The sequence below is a fragment of the Camelus dromedarius genome, chromosome 18, assembly GCF_036321535.1.
Source record: "Camelus dromedarius isolate mCamDro1 chromosome 18, mCamDro1.pat, whole genome shotgun sequence".
In the NCBI taxonomy this organism is placed as follows: Eukaryota; Metazoa; Chordata; class Mammalia; order Artiodactyla; family Camelidae; genus Camelus; species Camelus dromedarius.
The window spans coordinates 41,968,474-41,985,765 of NC_087453.1; the positions used below are offsets into that span (position 1 = coordinate 41,968,474).

At 39.1% G+C, this 17,292-nt stretch overlaps 1 protein-coding gene and 1 long non-coding RNA gene across 5 annotated transcripts in view; one reads left to right on the plus strand and one right to left on the minus strand.

The window, feature by feature from the left end:
- The window catches only part of MACROD2 (mono-ADP ribosylhydrolase 2), a 1,873,695-nt gene extending 1,858,824 nt beyond the window's left edge, over positions 1 to 14,871 (plus strand). For both annotated transcript variants that reach the window (XM_064475896.1, XM_064475895.1), the window contains exons 17-18: positions 11,742 to 11,819; positions 14,803 to 14,871. In XM_064475896.1, coding sequence (XP_064331966.1) covers positions 11,742 to 11,819; positions 14,803 to 14,864 — 140 coding nt within the window. In that variant the 3' untranslated portion in view covers positions 14,865 to 14,871. The remainder of the gene's footprint in view (positions 1 to 11,741; positions 11,820 to 14,802) is intronic.
- The window catches only part of LOC105095117 (uncharacterized), a 33,344-nt gene continuing 30,332 nt past the window's right edge, over positions 14,281 to 17,292 (minus strand). For all 3 annotated transcript variants that reach the window (XR_837725.3, XR_010376682.1, XR_010376681.1), the window contains one exon: positions 14,281 to 17,011. This is a non-coding gene — a long non-coding RNA (uncharacterized LOC105095117). The remainder of the gene's footprint in view (positions 17,012 to 17,292) is intronic.

The window sequence follows — 17,292 nt, forward strand, 5'->3', positions numbered from 1 at the left end:
AGAGGGCAGAATGTAATGGTAATAATTACAGAATCTTTAATTAAGAATGTATGGGATTAAATTATTCTTCGACTAAAGAACCGTATATGTAATCATGCAGGATTTCAACCCAAGCAGTCAGAGGCACTTCCTTTCAGGAGCTTTAAGTGTCTGATGAAGTTTCTGAGAACCCAGCATTGGTTATTTCCAGCCGTAAGTTTTCTTCCGTATGAAAGATACCACATGAAGAACTATTGAAAAGCCCAAAGCTGCCCCACTGTGGCTCCTTACGTAGTTAAAACCCTATTAGAGTAAAAAAGAAAATTAAGAGACTCTTGTGGACAAAATACATCTCTCTGTGTTCACTAGGGCCCTGCTGTGTACAGATCTATCTGGTTGCTGTAGAGGAACAGGAGCCACAAAACGGTGTGATGGCGTGTGGGGGAGTCTGAGAGACACCCAATTTGTATTGTTCCTGCTGGAAAGACCCTGATCTGACACCAGCCCTGGCACCTCCCTGGCTGAGAAGGGCCTCCTTCTAGCCTTCATCCCTGCCAGGCCCCGGAAGGCGTGGGGAATGTGGAATGAGGCTGAATGAGAATTAGATGCTTAATTGGGGCCTGGAAAAGGGAAAGAAAAGCCAGGCGTGCTGAATGTGATCGGAATCCAGTTAAGCCAAACGTGACAACACCTGGAAAGGCTTCGGTAGCTGTGTTCAGACACAAAGGAGCTGGAACAGCCTTTTAGATTTCCGTGTGAGCAGCAAGGACAGGTGAAGGAAGAGAAAAACGGGTCAAGCCTGGGGGGTCCAGTTGAAGACGTTAAAAACTGAGTCCTGGTATGTTACACATAGGACGTATTTCTATCAGTCCAAATGCTTGGCATGGATGCAAGACATTTGAAACTGACTCATCTAATCAGGTCCGACTTAAATGTCATTTCCTTGTTGTCCAAGATTTTTCTTCACCACCTCCTCACCCCCACTGCCCTCAGAAAAGGTGAATCACTCTCCTCTGTGCCTCCACAGTTCCTGGTTCATAACATAGCTCTTGGCTTGTGGGTGGTTCGTGTCCCCTCTGTCTCTCTCCCTCTCTCCCCTAGCTTGTGAATTCCATGAAAGCATCAATATGCCTGTTATTTCATGTTCCAGCACGTAGCAGACACTGAAATATCTGGTGGATATATTTTGGGTTTTTCCCCCCAAATGTTGAGTTTCTATAGAGTAGCTATTCTGACAATAACTAGTGATGAATTTCCATATCATTCTCCAAGTGGCTGCATGGAGGCACATCGTCTGGTTAAACATAAAAGAAGAACATATATATATGTCAAGTTCTCACGCCCACCCCCAGCTACCAGCCTTCCATCTCCTACTAAAGACAGCTTCTGATTCTGATTAGGGTAGCATATTCCCAAGTAATACACAAAGAGGTGTGTTGCCTTGGAAAGGGTGTCTTGTAGGAACACCGGAATTTGCCATTTGCCACCAATATCATCTTAGTCATTCATTATTTGACTTTGGAGAGGGAGCCAAGGGCATGTGTCCACAAGTGATGAAGGCAGAGTGGTCAAGAATCAGCTTCAGGATTGGGGTTCTTTGGGAGAAAATAGGTTAGATGAGAGGCAGATGGTTTACAATTGTGCCTTTGTCCCAAAGAAGTATGAACTAAGTGTAGATCAAGTATATCCGTCTGCTCAGGCTGCCTTAAAAAAAGTGCCATAGACAGTGATTTAAACAGCAGGAATTTATCTTCCCACAGTCCTGGAGGCCGAGTCCAAATCAAGGTGCTGGCAGATCTGATTGCTGGTGGGAACTCTCTTCCTGGCCTAGAGATGGCCCGATGGCCCGCTTCTCATGGTATTCTCATATGGCAGAGGGAGAGAGAGAGATCTCTCTTCTTACAAGGCCATAGTCCTATCAGACTAGGGCCTCACTATTAGGACCTATTTAACATTAATTACCTCCTTAAAGGCTCCGTCTCCAAATACACATTGTTGGCTGAGGCTTCAAATATGAATCAGTGGGGGAAGAGGAGCAGGAGAAGGGTCACAAATATTCAGTCTATAACATCCAGCCTGATCAGACTATCATCTGACAAGTAGTCCTAAAACCAGCTGCTGACAAAGGCCAGGTGTGTGAGACACCCAGAGCAAATACCCAACCACACAAATCAAAGGAGTCTGTGCACCAGTCTTGGGTTTAAGATGGTGATGTGAAGTCAGACTTCAAATCCCACTCACTCCAAACATAATGATATGAAAGCAGTTAGGCAAAATGAGCAAACAAGCAACACAAACAGAAACAAAATTAAACAAAAGAACGGGCTAGTAGCCACAGCAAAATGAAAGCATGAGCCTGGTGTCATCCCCCAGCCCATGCCCTGAATCTCTACCAGGCTCTGAAATAATCCTGAATAACATTCTACTAACTGCCATTTACTTGTCCAACGGGGAGGGGAGCAGCCCAGGGAAATTTCCACAAGCGCAAGAAGTCAGCCGTGAACACTTTAATTCTTCTTTCCCCAAAGAGACAAGAAAACTCACTGTGATTCTCCATTTCAATATCTCCTGCTGGGAGGAAAATGGGAAAGAAAAGGCAGACCAGCAACAAATGGAGAAAAAAGAATTTCACCAAATAGAGAATGAAAGAAAGGATCTTTGAGGCAAGCAGGAAGCAGAGGAGGGGGCACTGGAGAGCCCCAGGTGAAGCCCCCTTGAAGGAGGAGCCCCTTTCCTTTCCTGGGGAGTATGTTTACTAGGGTTTACCTAGTGTTTATCACCTTCTGGTTTGGGGGTTGAGATAGAAAACAGCACAGGAGAATAATGAAGCCCAAGCTGACTTTCTTGCTCTTGGAAAGCAAGTTCCAAGGCTCACACTGAATTGAAAAAAGAACTATCCAAACCCGAAGAATAGCCCCCCATGACAGGCAACAGTACAGACAAAGTGGGTGAAGAGAGCTGGATGTGGGACACACTCACTGAAGAATCCAGCACAAGGAATGAGGTAGATGCTCTGGCCACTTACCCCTCCCAAAGAACACCCCCAGAAGAAAACATCTCTTCTATGCAGCTCCTGGAGGACCAGCAGGCCTCAGACACTGCGAGGAAGTGGTAGCTTGCTGGTGTACGTGTCACACGCCTCGCCCTGCGAGCACACGGAAGCCATAACCAAGAGGGAAAGAAGGAAGCAAGAAAGCATGCAAGCCAGCAAAGACAGGTGGAGAACCTACTGTGGAAGGAAACAACCCAAGAAAGAGATTAAAATTTCCTACAATCACTACAGAACTCTGAAAGCACACTAAAGAGCTTGATGATAACAAGGTATAATGATCTGAACTGTAAGAACTCAGGAGGTAAATTTTTCTATTAGTGAAATAAATCAGCCAAGAATAACAAGGACCAAACTACTGACAAAGAAAAAAGGCTTGAGATCATCACAGTAAATAAGAACACAGAAACTCTAAACAATGAAAGAAAAAATAATAGATATGGAAGAGAGAAGGAGTAAACTGTTCTCTGTGGGAATAATTGATGTCCCTGAAATTTAGAAGCCAACAGAGAGAAAAGAAAAATTCCCTAAAATGAAGAAAATACTGAATTAATGATACCGTGGGCAAACCAAACCACGTTCCAAAAATTAAAACAGAAATCTCATGCCAGGAACACATCTTTGATGAGTCAGTGAATGTGAGTAAAGAAAGGATTTTACTTGGTATATATGTGTCACCTAATAACATCTAAAGTTTTTAGAAGAAAGCATGGTAAAATGTATTTACTGTTTCTTAAAGAAAATCAAAAGAGGGATGGCAATCAAGGAGAAAATACTTGCAATGTATTTGACAGAGAGAGGGTTAATTTCCTTAATTTATGAAGACTATATAAAAGTTAATAAGGAAAAAACTGAACAATCAAATAGAAAAAATGGTAAAATATAAAAACAAATGACAAAAAAGAGGGAGGAAGGAAATGAAGAAGGAAGAAAGAAGGAATCTGGACTCCCTACATGCTGAGGTAAAACTGAAAATGCCTTTGAAGTGCCTTTGAAAAAGCACGTTTAAGTGTTTAAAGAATTTAAGTATTGGCTTTTGACAAAAAAAAAAAAAAAAAAAAAAAAAAAAAACCAGAAAGAAAATCCATTCATGGCACTTATTAATTAAAACTGACTATTTCCAACCAAAAACTTAACAGCTGAAAGAAAAATCAACAAAAGTTAATAAAATTTAAATCCAAAATTTGATTTTTTAAAGGAAGACTCTGGACCAACTTAACTTTAGCAAATTGAAAAGAATGAGCCTTGTTCCAAAGTCAGAATAAGAGAAGTGTGTGGCATTTTACCTTTGATCTTTGTTCTTCACCTAGAATGCAGAAAATCTAATTATGGACTAGAAGAAACAATAAAAGAAAAATACACTGCTGAACAGCACGCATGCTTTCTTCTCTGAGGTTTAATCCAGCTAAGCCAGTCCTCTATTTCATTCAGTTGTTTTTATTAAGCTTCCTACACAGCAGGGACTCAACATATATACTGGAGGAATGAATGAATGAATGAATGAATGAATGAATGAATGATACCAGAGAGGAGAAAAATGTGATTAAACTCTTGAATGATACATAGAAGTGACTCAGCTAAGTTTTTATGCCTAAGAGTCAGTGATTAGGAGATATCCAGAAGTAGAAATCAAATTTGTTTCTCTCAGCCAAAAAATATTAATCAAGCATTGATTATAGTCAGTCATTACCTCTTTTAATCCTCAAATGTTGTGAGGGAGCCATCATTACCTCCATCTATATGTGCTACAGCTGAGACTCTGGGTGTGAATGGGTCTTGCCCAAGATCACACAAATAGAGATGCTGGAGCTTGGATTTGAAACCAGCTGCACCCAACTCCAGAGAGTTACACTCCATCCCCTTTCACTGATGTTGAGCTTCTGAGAAAGGTGGCCAATAACGGGCAGTCCTACGGTTCATGAGTCACAGAAAAGGAAGTTACAAAAAGCAAAACAAAGGCAAATTTAATGTAGAGAAGGGATGTATAGAGGCTGGACTTTTGGTTTGTTGTGTGTCATTTGTTGTAGGGAGGGTGGATAATAGTGTTTGCTAAATGCTGCCTGGTTTATTTTGCCCCCCTTCACTTTGGGTGACTCCCAGGAGTGGTGTTTATCCTCTGCACCCTTACGTGTTATCACCAAACACCCAGAATGTGAAATCTGGATGCTATTCAAGCAGCTATGTGAATAGATAAGCCCCTGCAACTACCAAGGACTGGAATTTTCTTTTTGAGGTTAAATGTATTTAGTTTATGTCTGCTGGAACCACATCACTGAGAAGAGTCACATCATTGACTTTTATGATCATTTTAAATATTACTGGTGACTTGATTGTAGAGAGCAATTTGTGGGAAAGTATCATGACAACAGTGTATCACAGAGACTCAAATTGTCCTCAAGTCCTGTATTTTCACCGACACAGTTCGTCCACCCTAAGTTGCTCTTTGATCTCCTTTCACTTAGTTGACCTTGGATTCTACACTTAAAAAGTGAACTTAGCATTCTAGGGTAAAGTAAGGTCTAATTGAGCTCATCTCCCCTAATGATCAACTGCTTGAAGCAGAACATAAATTGATGTCTATGCATGTGGAAAAATTGCTTCCTTCTATTTGAGCTTGGAAGTTAAATATATGTGGCAAATGCCTTAAACTCCACGGCCAGTTTTCTTCCACTTTAGGAACATTGTGAAGTCAACAGAGTTCAGCCTGTTAAGGGACTTCTCATCTGTATACAGTAACTGGGTATTTCCCCAGATTCCATATGGTCACCATTTGTAGTTCTGTGGATGATTATAGGTGACGTAGATATTAACATATTTATTACCATGTGTGAAAAATGAGGCAAAAATTAAGCTCATGACTTTATAGCTATAATTGTTATGGGACAAAATTAAAAGGCAATGTTAGGACTGAGCCAATTAAAAACATGTTATTAAACATTAGCTGTCACCGCAATAATGCTGCATAACAAGCCATCTTCAATCTCAGGGTCTTAGAACAACAATCATGTATTCTTTTGTTCATGAATATGAGGATTGATCACATCTAGTCTGGCCAGGAGGACATCAGTCTGTGAGTCAAGTTCAGGTCTTATCTTCCTTAAATCAGCTATTCCCTAACGCATGTTCTTCTTGGGGTTAAAGGCAGGAGCACAGGAGGGCAAGCCTCAACTGTACAAACGCATTTCAAGCCTCTGTTTGACTCACTTTTGCTAATATCTCACTGGCCAAAGCAGATTTCATGGCCAAGCCCAACATCAAGGAATAGTGAAGTCGGCTCCTGTAAGGGTAGCAGATAGGAGGTGAGCCTTTCTAAACAATTACCTAATCCATTACATTAATAGTAAAGTTGGAGCATAGATATGGCAAAATTTGTCAAGTTTACTTTGGGTCAACACCACTTTAATTCACTAAATGATTGAATCCAGACAGGCCCTGCTTTCTACGGCTATCATGAAACCTATACAATTACACATTATGAGAAATAATTATTTGTAAATATATTTGTTGCATGAAGTTTATCATCAACACAATCTCAAAAGAAAAACTTCTAGGATGCTCCAACATCACTCGATGTTTCTGTATTCTGTAAAATTTGGTCGATTACATTCTAAATGCATTTCAGGATGTTTTGTGATGAGCCCTACTACATTTATTATTTTTTATGTAATGCCAACTGACCTACAAAAGTTTATCATAATTAAGGCTTTAAAGAGCTGCAGTTGGTAATTGAAAATGAAAATGGTACTGAATGTCCCAGGCTCTTTCTATTTCAGTGTCTTTTATCTCCTGCTGGGAGCCCTGAAATGTACCTCTTGTTTGTGTTCCAAGCAGTAATCAAAATGAGGGGAGGGACAGGCAAACTGGAATAAATAGGCTGTAGAGGCAATTTTTGTTTTGATCAGATTCTGTTGTCTGTGTGAAATGGACTCATTTCTCTGGGGCACTCAGATGCATTGCCCAGCAGGGGAGAAGCCCTTAGGATAATACCAGTTCCACATGCACATCAGGGTAACAAATATCTGTCATTCCTCTCTCCCTTTTTCCAGGTACACAACACAGACACACACAAACCCACACATGCACATGCATATACATGTAAACACACCATTGCACACATAATCATATAATCATATTCATACATATATGTATCATGCACACTCATGATATTAAATAAATGAATAATGCCTATGAAATGTACTGTTAGGGTCTTCAAAAGCAGCTCTAAGAGACCTCTGCTCAAGAACATGGCAGTATACAGAGACACATTATGTCTTATCTTTTTCTCTCTGTCAGGGATCTCAAACCTGCCATTATATCTCATGCTAATCTGTGCCAATATGGTGGTACAACCTAAGATTTCTCAATGAATGTACTATATTTTAAAATAATGAAGTTGAAAAGACAAAACATAAGGCAAGCAACTTAAATATTTACTACTGTCTGATTTGCCTTCGGGGTTTGGTTTTCTTCAGTCTCTTCTTCCCTCTCCCAGCCCAGTTTTATACTAAGCTCCTTCATTCTCACCGAGCATGATTTAATTGGCTAGCATCCTGCCTGTGAGCTAGAAAGTTCCCCATGATGTCAGCGAAGTTTCTCCATAGTAATATCCCTGGCAGTATTACCACTCATAGTAACGATTTTGAGAGAGATTTCCTGGAGGAATCAGCCACAGGTACCTCTAGATCTCATCACAAACAACAACCTCAAGGAGAAAGTCAAAGAAGTGATGTTTAAATAGTGTTAGGTCAATTAAATTTTCTTCCATAGTAATCATATCTTATAAAATATAACAACAATGTTAGATTTTGATAAGTTCTGCTGGTGCCCCAGAGAGTTAGACAAGGAGTTAGAACATTTTGTAGTTATTTTAATAGTGGGGGAAAAAAAAGCCAAGGCTTTTCCATACTATGATATTTGGTAAAAGTCATTCAAAAAATTAAGTGACTGGCCAGGATATCTTCTTTTATGACATGTCTGTCTGAGTCTCACCCATTTTCTATTGGGTTACCTGGCTTTTCTGCTCATTTGTGTATTATTTTCTTTCTATATTAACACAAGAATCCTTTGTAAGTCCTTTGTAATATGTACATATATTAAAATATATGTGTATATATAGCAGACACCTGTATCTGTATGTCTGTAAATATATCTCTATCTATATGTAGAACAGATATCTTTTTCCACTCTAGCTTATTTTTGCACTTTCTTAATAGTGTGTTTTGATAGACTAATTGTGCTGAATTTTAATGGTTTCCTAATGGTTAGTTTTGGTGTTTCCTGTATAACAATTTTTTGCCTAATGATGGTGTTTTTCCATGTTAGCTTTCAAGTTTAGTTCTATAATCCACTTGGAATTTATTTTTTTAATGTAGTGAAAATCTTTCACTGTAGGTCTACTACTTTTCCCCTTGAACAAATTTTTTTTTCCTGAAAATACTTTATTTCAAATTCAAGTTTGAAAGAAGATTTTGTTAGATATGAAATTTGACATCGGTGGTATTTTTTTAAAGCACTTTGAAAATGTCATCGCTTTATTTCTGGGTGCCCTTATTTTTGTTAAGAACATGTCTGTAATTCCTCCTGCTGCTATTTTGAAGTTAATGGTCTTTGTTCACTAGATAATTTTGTATTTTTTCTTTAACCTTGATTGTCATCCATTTTACCATGATTGGCCTGAGTTAGGCTTGCTTTGCATTAATTTCGCTTGGGGGTTGTAATATTCTTAAATCAGTGACTTGGTATCTTCTGTTAATTTGAGGAAATTTTCAGCCATTATCTTTTAAAATATTGCCTTTTCCCATTACATGGGATAGGACTTGTCTCATATCTCTGCTAATTATTTTGTGTATTTTTCATCTGTATTTCATTCTTTATATTTTCTTCTAACTTAGCTTTCAGGTTATGAATTTCTCTTTCCGCTGTGTCTAATTGCTGCCAGATCCACCTATTGAATTCTTAACTTCAATTATTGCATATGTTTTAGTTCTAGAATTTACATCTGACATTTTATAGTATCCAGTCCAGTTATCTGATAAACTGCTTTGCCAAGAGAATTCTCCAAATTGCCATCCAGTTCTTAAACACATTAATCGTACTTTAAATTTGTGTCTACAATATCTGCATCTCTAACATGATTCTATATACTGCCTATTGTCCGGGTTTTCAGTGGTACATTCTTGTTCTTCTGGAATGCCAGGTGATTTTTTATGAAGTGCTGAACACTATGTATGAAAACTTGTAGACATAATTCAAGGCTCTAGATGGTTTTAGCTTCTTCCACAGAGGATTTACTTTTCCTTCTGAAAAGCTGGTAGGATTGAGCAGAGCACTGAAGTCTAATTAGGGATTAAATTGACTGAAAGTTGGACTTTTTTTTTTTTTTAAGAACTGGCCTATTTCAAGTTCATCCTTGCCCCAGAGTGTAACCCTTCGGTGGATCCCACAGAAAACCTGAGGTCCTCATCAGAGCACCTCTTCCTCGGCGGGCCCTGACCTCCAGGTTTTGCCCCTCTCCCAAACCTCAAAGAAGATACCTGGAGACTCATATTCAAATTCCTGGTACATGTGGACTGTCAGGCTCACCACTTTTTACCTCCCCAAGCTTCTGCTGCCTTGAGGGCCCTCTAGTGCCTTAAAATAATTTGCCAAATAGTCTGCTCCGTGTTTCTAGCTGTTCTTGCTGAGAGGGTTAGTCTACATCATGAATGTCCATTTTAGGCAGAAATCCCTTTCTCAGTGTAATTTTCATTTTCATTTTTTTATTAGTAGCAAAGTGAATCAGCTTTTCACATATATACAAGCCACTCATTTTTTTAAAATAAACTTTCTGTTAAATTTCTTAATTTTCTATCTAGTTGTCAATCTTCTTTATCTCTAATTTTGGAAGTACTTTATAAACCAAAGATATTAACCCTTTGTCTATGATAAAAGATGTAAATATTTTTCCTCAACTTGTAATCTTTCTTTCTTTAAACATTTCTTTTTTATTGTTGATTTTTTAAATATTTCTTCTGGCATTTGTTTCCATTCCGTAAGTTTATTATGTTTGTATAAAGTCACATATTTATTTTTTCTTATTACTTCTGTTTTGAGGCATAATTAGCAAAGATTTCCTGCTCCCAAGCTTAGAGAAATCCATCAATGGTTTTTTTCTGTAATTGCATCTTTAAGGAATGTGTTGATGAGCAATTGAAAAATGGTCTAGTTTCTAAAATTGGCAGAGTGAGAAAAGATATGATATGGTGTTCAGTCCAGTCGGAGGTTTCAAGTTTTGTTTTCCCTTTCCCAACCTCATCCTCAGGAATTAGTGGAAAGAACTCATGGACACAGTTGCTTTCATGTTGTCCTTGTAGGACTGGGAGTCCACAGTCAATTTTTCCTTCTTGTGTCATCCTTTTCCTGACTTTTCTCATCTACTCTCATGTCATCAATGGTATGACATCATTCTACATATGACATCTCCCAAATTCCCATACGTCTAATTCTCAGTTTTCTTCCTCAGCATTAAGTGCAAAACTTGTTTGGCATCTCCACTGAAATGACCCTGCACATCAGACTTCAAATCTAAAATGACTTTCTTCATCTTCCTTCACTTTGCTTGTTTTATGTGTCTTCAAGTACTGACCTTCCTAACATCCACCCACCCAGGCTCAAAGTTCGATCACCATTGCATCTTGTTTCTTGATTGTCAGCTTCAGTAAATCATTACCAAGAGTTCTATCTTTGAAGGTACCCTCCTTTGAAGAGATGATAACCTGGATCTTTCCTATCTTTGCTTCATTCTCCCCGACAGGAACGCCAAATTGACTGTACTCTGGGCTCAATAGGTATTCATATAACGAAAATGAATTTAATCTTCTCTTTTTTAAAAAAGGGCAGAAATAATAAAAAACACTTCTAAGTTGTGGGTTTTTTCAGCACTTTATCTGTATCTGTATTTTTAAATGCCCTGGCTTTTCAAGCTGTGAAAACATAATAGATATTTAACTAAGAAGTAAGAGATGATTGTCCTTTTAACTGTCTGGAAATTTCTTCACAAGAAGAGAAATGGAGGTTAACTAGACTTATTGTGGTGATCATTTTCAATATGCTCACAATATCAGATCATAAAAAAAAAAATCTCATTATGACCGCATTTAAGCATGTTACACAGCTTCAGCCATAGCAGATGGATGGCAAGCCTTATGAAGCTGTGGAAAGAGAGGACAATTACAACAGAAATGGACTAACAACTGGATTCTCAGCAATCCAGAATGGCAGCACCCGAGAAGTTCTTCTAGACAAGCAACTGAGCCATTCATTTGCGTAAACAAATGAAACTTTCAGCTCTCAAGCATGCCTAAGGCAAAACAGGTTTTCTCTTTTTAGTCTAGTCAAAGGTTAAGCTACATAAATTCACACACATACAAATTTCTCCAAATTCAAACTGTGTGTTGTTCTGATTAAGCCAAGTTTCCCTGCTTTCATGCTACGAGATTTCCAATTAGAGAAGCTGTGTATGTGTGTATGTGATTATCTCACAAATTAAACTGAGCTTAGAATACGACAGTGCTAAAGTATTCCAGCAACTCAACCCACAATTTCCTCCTTTGACCTTTTCTGCAAAAGAAGTTGAATCCCAGGAGTATTTTTAAATTTAAGAGGGCAACGGAGGGTGACAGGACAATTGGCTGTTCTAATTCTCTATTAATCAAGGACTATCTTACTTTTTCAGCTCAAGGCGAGGACGCACCAAGAGTTCCTATGAGCAGCGAAGGCTCTGGCGACACAGAAAACTCTGCAAATCCTGACGGTAAGGGTCTGAGCTGTGGGTCACGCAAACTACACACCTGGCCCATTTCCTGTGTGTAGTCCAGGATTAAGGGAGCTAGCTATTCTCTGGATCAACATATTCCGTTAGAACAAGGTAAAGATCAAAAACCATTTTCTACTGGGAACTAATAACATTGGCAACCTTTAATTTTTAAATTGCATGTGACTTAGTTTAGCCTTATAATACTGAGGCACCAGTGGGTAATTTCAAGGCTAAACTGAACCGAAGTCTAGCTGGTGACTTTACGGAAATACCGCCTCTGCAGAAGATACGCGCTCAGCTGTTGTGCTGGCTCCTCTCAGGGCTCCGAGGAGCCCTGGCTTGAGTTTGGGTTGAGGTTGTTCTTGGACTTTCATCACTTCCCCTCGCTACAGCACATCGGATGGCTTGGCCAAAAACACGGTGAATCTTCAATAGTGCTTTATGAATAAATTTACAAAAACCTTTCTTTAGTCACATCTCTTTTTGAAAGCATCTGGAGATTCTGAGCCTCAGGAATATTATAGCCTTGCCCCTGTACAATGATGCTGGGAACCCTTTGAAATATCATCATTTGCATTAGAAAAACAACTATTTGAGCATGCATTATTTATAAATATTTAATTTTACTTGCTCACAGAACTTAGGAGAACCAGAATTATTGGTCAGTGATCAACTGTATAAACACACACACACACACATATATATATATATCTTTCTGTTTGGGTTATTTCAGCCAGGGTAAAAAAAAAGAAAATTACTTTGGGTTGATAATGACCTTGGGGAAATTTTAGCCACTGGTAGAAATTGCTTGGTGGTTTTAAATAGAGTTTCCTAGACCATGTATTTCATCCTTCTATAAGCCTGTCCTCAGTTTAATTGCCTCCCTTAATTATAAGCCTGTTTGCAGAAACTGATTTTTGAATTTTTTTAATTAAAAAAATTTTATACAATTTTAAAGGTTACTTTTCATTTACAGTTATTGCAAAATATTGGCTATATTCCCTGTGTTGTATATTCCCTGTCTTACACCCAGTACAAACTGATTTTAACTCATGGGCATGCATTCTCTAGGGGAAGAATGTCTTTAAACCCCAGCTTTATCCACTAAAAGCCACTCCATGTTAGTCACGCTCAGTTGAATGAAACCTGCCCCAGCCTGGTTGTGATAATATAGACATGGTTCTTAGCTAGTTCTCTATCAAGCATATTCTGAAGAATACCAGGTCCGTGCAATGTGCATTGAATAAAAGGGATATAAATGTGGGAAATGCTAAATTTTAGTCCTCACTTGGAGATTTGCCATGCACATTACAGGCTCTCAGAAGTCTTAGTGGTAAAGAAACTTATTAACATGATTCAACATTGCTTTTCCCAAGCTTTTTTGATCATGGAATGCTTTTTGTACTAACAATTATTAATAGGCTTTGGAACTAGTGACCCTTGGCTTGGAGAAAGAAACAGAAGAGGAATGCTCTCCTGTGTTTTATTCTGCACACTCCCACATGGAGATGGGCGGGCTTAGAATAACTTGATAAGCTAGGGTGGAAAGTGCACACAGTATTCTCTGATTATAGGCAGGCTTGCTGCATCTGGCCAGTTTATACCTGGGGTATAGAATGGGCTCACACATCATTACAAACTAAGGATGGAGAGGGGAAAAAAAGAAACCAAGGACAGTTTGCAGGAGGAGGAAAGAGACCTGCTTTTACAGCCTCTCTGCTCAAGAGAGAGTGGGCTGGGTTGCCATACAACATCATTCCCCCTTTCAAGTCTCTGGAATGTGAAATCCAGCAGCTGCCTCTATTTCACTTCAATCGAGTTTTCATGTTCAAGAAAAAGAGATTTGGATTGTTGAGTTTGTGCAAACAAGTGAGAACAAACAAAGGCTACTTATGCAGTCCTTTATACCCAGGGTGTCAGCCATTATTATCACTTGTGTCTTTGGCCAATGCAAAGGTGGGCGGGGAAGTGGGAAAACTTCACAGTGAACCAAAGGGAAGACCTCAAGCATCCTCTGATTGGAGGTTGTTGGCCAGGGGAGCTGGACTTGGGCTAACGAGAAGTGGCTGGTTGGTTTGGGGACATATTTGGCTTTCTTTGGTTGGTCCTATGTTGGAAGCGTAGAGTGAAATACAGTGAAGCTGGCAGTCGCTGGCCAAGTCCTGACCGTTCTGAGCTGATTGCTGCAGACACTGTGGTTTGGTTGCCCAAGCTGTTTGTTGCAGAGGTTTGAAGTCAGAGTTCTACTATTATACAAGGTCTAGCCATTGTCCATCTGTGGGTTATGTCTCTCAGTTTATAATATGGGCTTTGATGCTTTAAAAATATCAACCTAATTAAACCTACTGACCCTTGAAAATTTCCAGAATGACTGCTATGCCTGCCCTGAGCTACTTCTGGACAGTGGCATTAATTATGCATGCTATTTGTATTCAAATGTATACACAGAACAATACTATACACAGTAAAGTGAAAGCACACATTTTATTATCACTGTGATCTGGTTATTTTGTGGTGTCCACTGCCACTATACACATTGGCAAGTTTTGGGGTCTGTTTTGAATTTCAAAATTGAAACCATGCAGGCCTCCTGGCATTGCTGTTTTGGAGAAAACTGCTTACTTCTCCACACGTCAGTGTGCTGTTTTGCTTTGTTTTCTCTCTATTTTCATAGACATCTATTAAGGCCTTTGAATCTCCCTAAGGATGGTAATAAACAGCCAAAATATCAACCCAAAAGTCTGGTATGAAATGACAACACAGCTCCTACAGTTCCGTAAAGAGGCAATTCTGCCCAATTCCATCCCCCACCAGTAAAAATCTGCAAGCATAGTCCCCAAATCTTGAAGGAAGGAAAACAAACTGAAAAGAGGTTAAGACAGGAAATCAGGCATGTAACGATTCACAGCCCACTTTAATATGTTTAAGAGATTTGGGTTTAACAAATATTTAACCTGTTTGTTTTCCTTTCTGGTTGCAGTTGAAATGAATAGTCAGGATGACAGTGTAAATGACCCAACAGAGAGTCAGCAAGAAGATTAACTAACAGGTAAGCTGCCTCTGTGCTGAGACTTTTGGTGGATTAAACCGGCTGTAGAAACAGTGTGTAAAAGCATGTTGGATTTCCCTCAGTTCTATCAAGTCCCACAGCATGGCTTGGGCTAAACTTTAAAAATCTTTATACCAAATAACAGAGTATAAGGAGCAAGGATTACCCCTAGAAGCTTACGATCTTTAAAGGAAAAAGATAAGCTACAGCATATCTAGATGATGCAGTATCCTAGTTTTCTGAGCTTTGACAGCAAGAAAAAAAATATTTTCCATCCATCTCACCCTTCCCTAGCCTCCTGGAGTGATTAAATTATTTCAGCAACCTCAAGCTGATTCTGAAGCACTGCTTTTCCAGAAGCTACCTGCTGAGTTGTTTAGTATGTCTGTTTTTAAGCATAACACTAAATCTGTGCCCTGGAGAATGTGAAAGGCATTTGAGTGTGTTCAGACTGAAAGAAGCTGCCTTCTGTCCCGTCCTCTCACACCACTGCCTGCAGACCTGCGTGTCCACACAGAGGTTTGTCGAGTTGAATGAGCCTCAGGGAACTCCACAGGGAAACAAACATCTGCACCAGATCATGTCTAGGAGTTTTCTAGACCAACATTCTAAATCTCTCAGCCAAGGCTGAAGTAAATCTCTCAGCCAAGGCTGAAGTGTATCTAGAATAATGAGTGGTCTGTAACCCTTTTTTTGTATCTTGCGGGCTGGTGAGGAGAATGAGAGGAAAGAAACCAGGCTCCCTATTTTGATTCCTGGCTTAAAATACTTAGCTGTGAAAAAACTTACGGGATAAATGAATTGGCGTTCATCAGGGCAAGACATGAATGTGTTGACACCATTGCCTCTGTCATCTGAAAAAAAAAAAAAAATGTACAAGCCAGAAGTTGAGAGTTGTATTTTATTTGCTGGACTTTTTGGACTTCAAGCCCAGAATCAGCCTCTCAGTTCTGAGGGATGCTCTGAAGAGGTAAGGGAGGAGCCAGGATACACAGGAGTTTTACAGCGAAGACCACGTAGTCAGAACAGCAAAAGAGTGCTGTTAATTGAAGAAAACCAGACATCTCAAGTTAATGAATTTAGTGCTATTCTTTGTATGGGAAGATGCTAGAGTCTGGGCTCAATGAAATCATTCCTTTGATTTGCACTTTGGCTCTCTAGGGCCAGAATCCTGCCCTTTTCCATCCCAAGTCCCCTCAGGGTGCACCCTGAGGTTGAGGGTGTCTGCAGTGGCTGAGGGCTTGGCAGCGGGCAGCCTGTTAGTCTCCATCCCGAGTTCCCCCAGTGCTCACCATCGGGGCAGGGGCATATGGCAGGCAACATTTTTTTCATTCACAGTGCTTTCCCTTCATCATAAATTCAACCAATATTTGGGAGACATTTCATGACCAATTTTGTCTCATGGTGCCAGGAAGTCTCATTCCTAGATCAGATAAAGATTCTGTTGATAAGCTACTCAATGTGTTAATTTTTTTGGATTAGGCTCTGTGGATAACCTACAATGCTGTGGATTGCCTATCTTACCAGTCTCTTGTGATTCAGAGAATGTTTTCCCTTGTTGCTTCTTCCCCTACCTACAGTTACACTATTACAATTATTTCATGTGGAGTTATGTGTACATGATTAATTGTCTCAAGAATTTAGCTAACATTAGTTTTGTTGGAGACCTGGTTACACACTGGGTAATGCAAGAGACAGTCTTATAAACTAGACAGGATAATACAGCTAGTAACATTAATAAGGTCATAGCACAGGGAGAGAGACACACAAAGCATAAATAATTTGGAACCAAAGAGAACAAATTAAAACAATGATTAGTATAACTAGTTGTAATCTGTTGTGATAAACCAGCAAGTCTACAGGAGAGCCAGCTAGAGAAGTGAAAATCTGGAACTATCAGGTACAGAGAAATAGATCAGTGTTTCATCTTTTAAAGGTATGCTTAGTCAACATTGTAAGTCACAGCATAAAAGGAAAATTTTTTTTTCTGGAAAACAAAGATTAAAAGCCAGTATATTTCAGAAAAAGTCATAAAATGATAAATCATATTTATCAGTTAATTAATTCTTGATAAGCTAGACGAAGTCTTCAGGTTTTCCATTAGAGTTCTGTCATTTCTTATCCAGTTCAGTGGTGTGACCTAAAAATTATCAGAAACATTTGTCAGAAGTCCTTTTTATGAATTTTCATGAAGATCTTTATCTTATGACAGCATCAGAGTAAAACAATGATTGTCTTTAAACAACAAGACTTAAAATGGCCTGGTTAAAGATCTGATTACAATGCATTTGACAAGAAACATGGATATTTCTGTGGCATACAACATTTTAAGATAATTAAAATCATGACTGATAACATTACACCAGGGCATATCAAATTTTTAGAAATTTCATATAAATGTTGGGATATCTATATTAATGA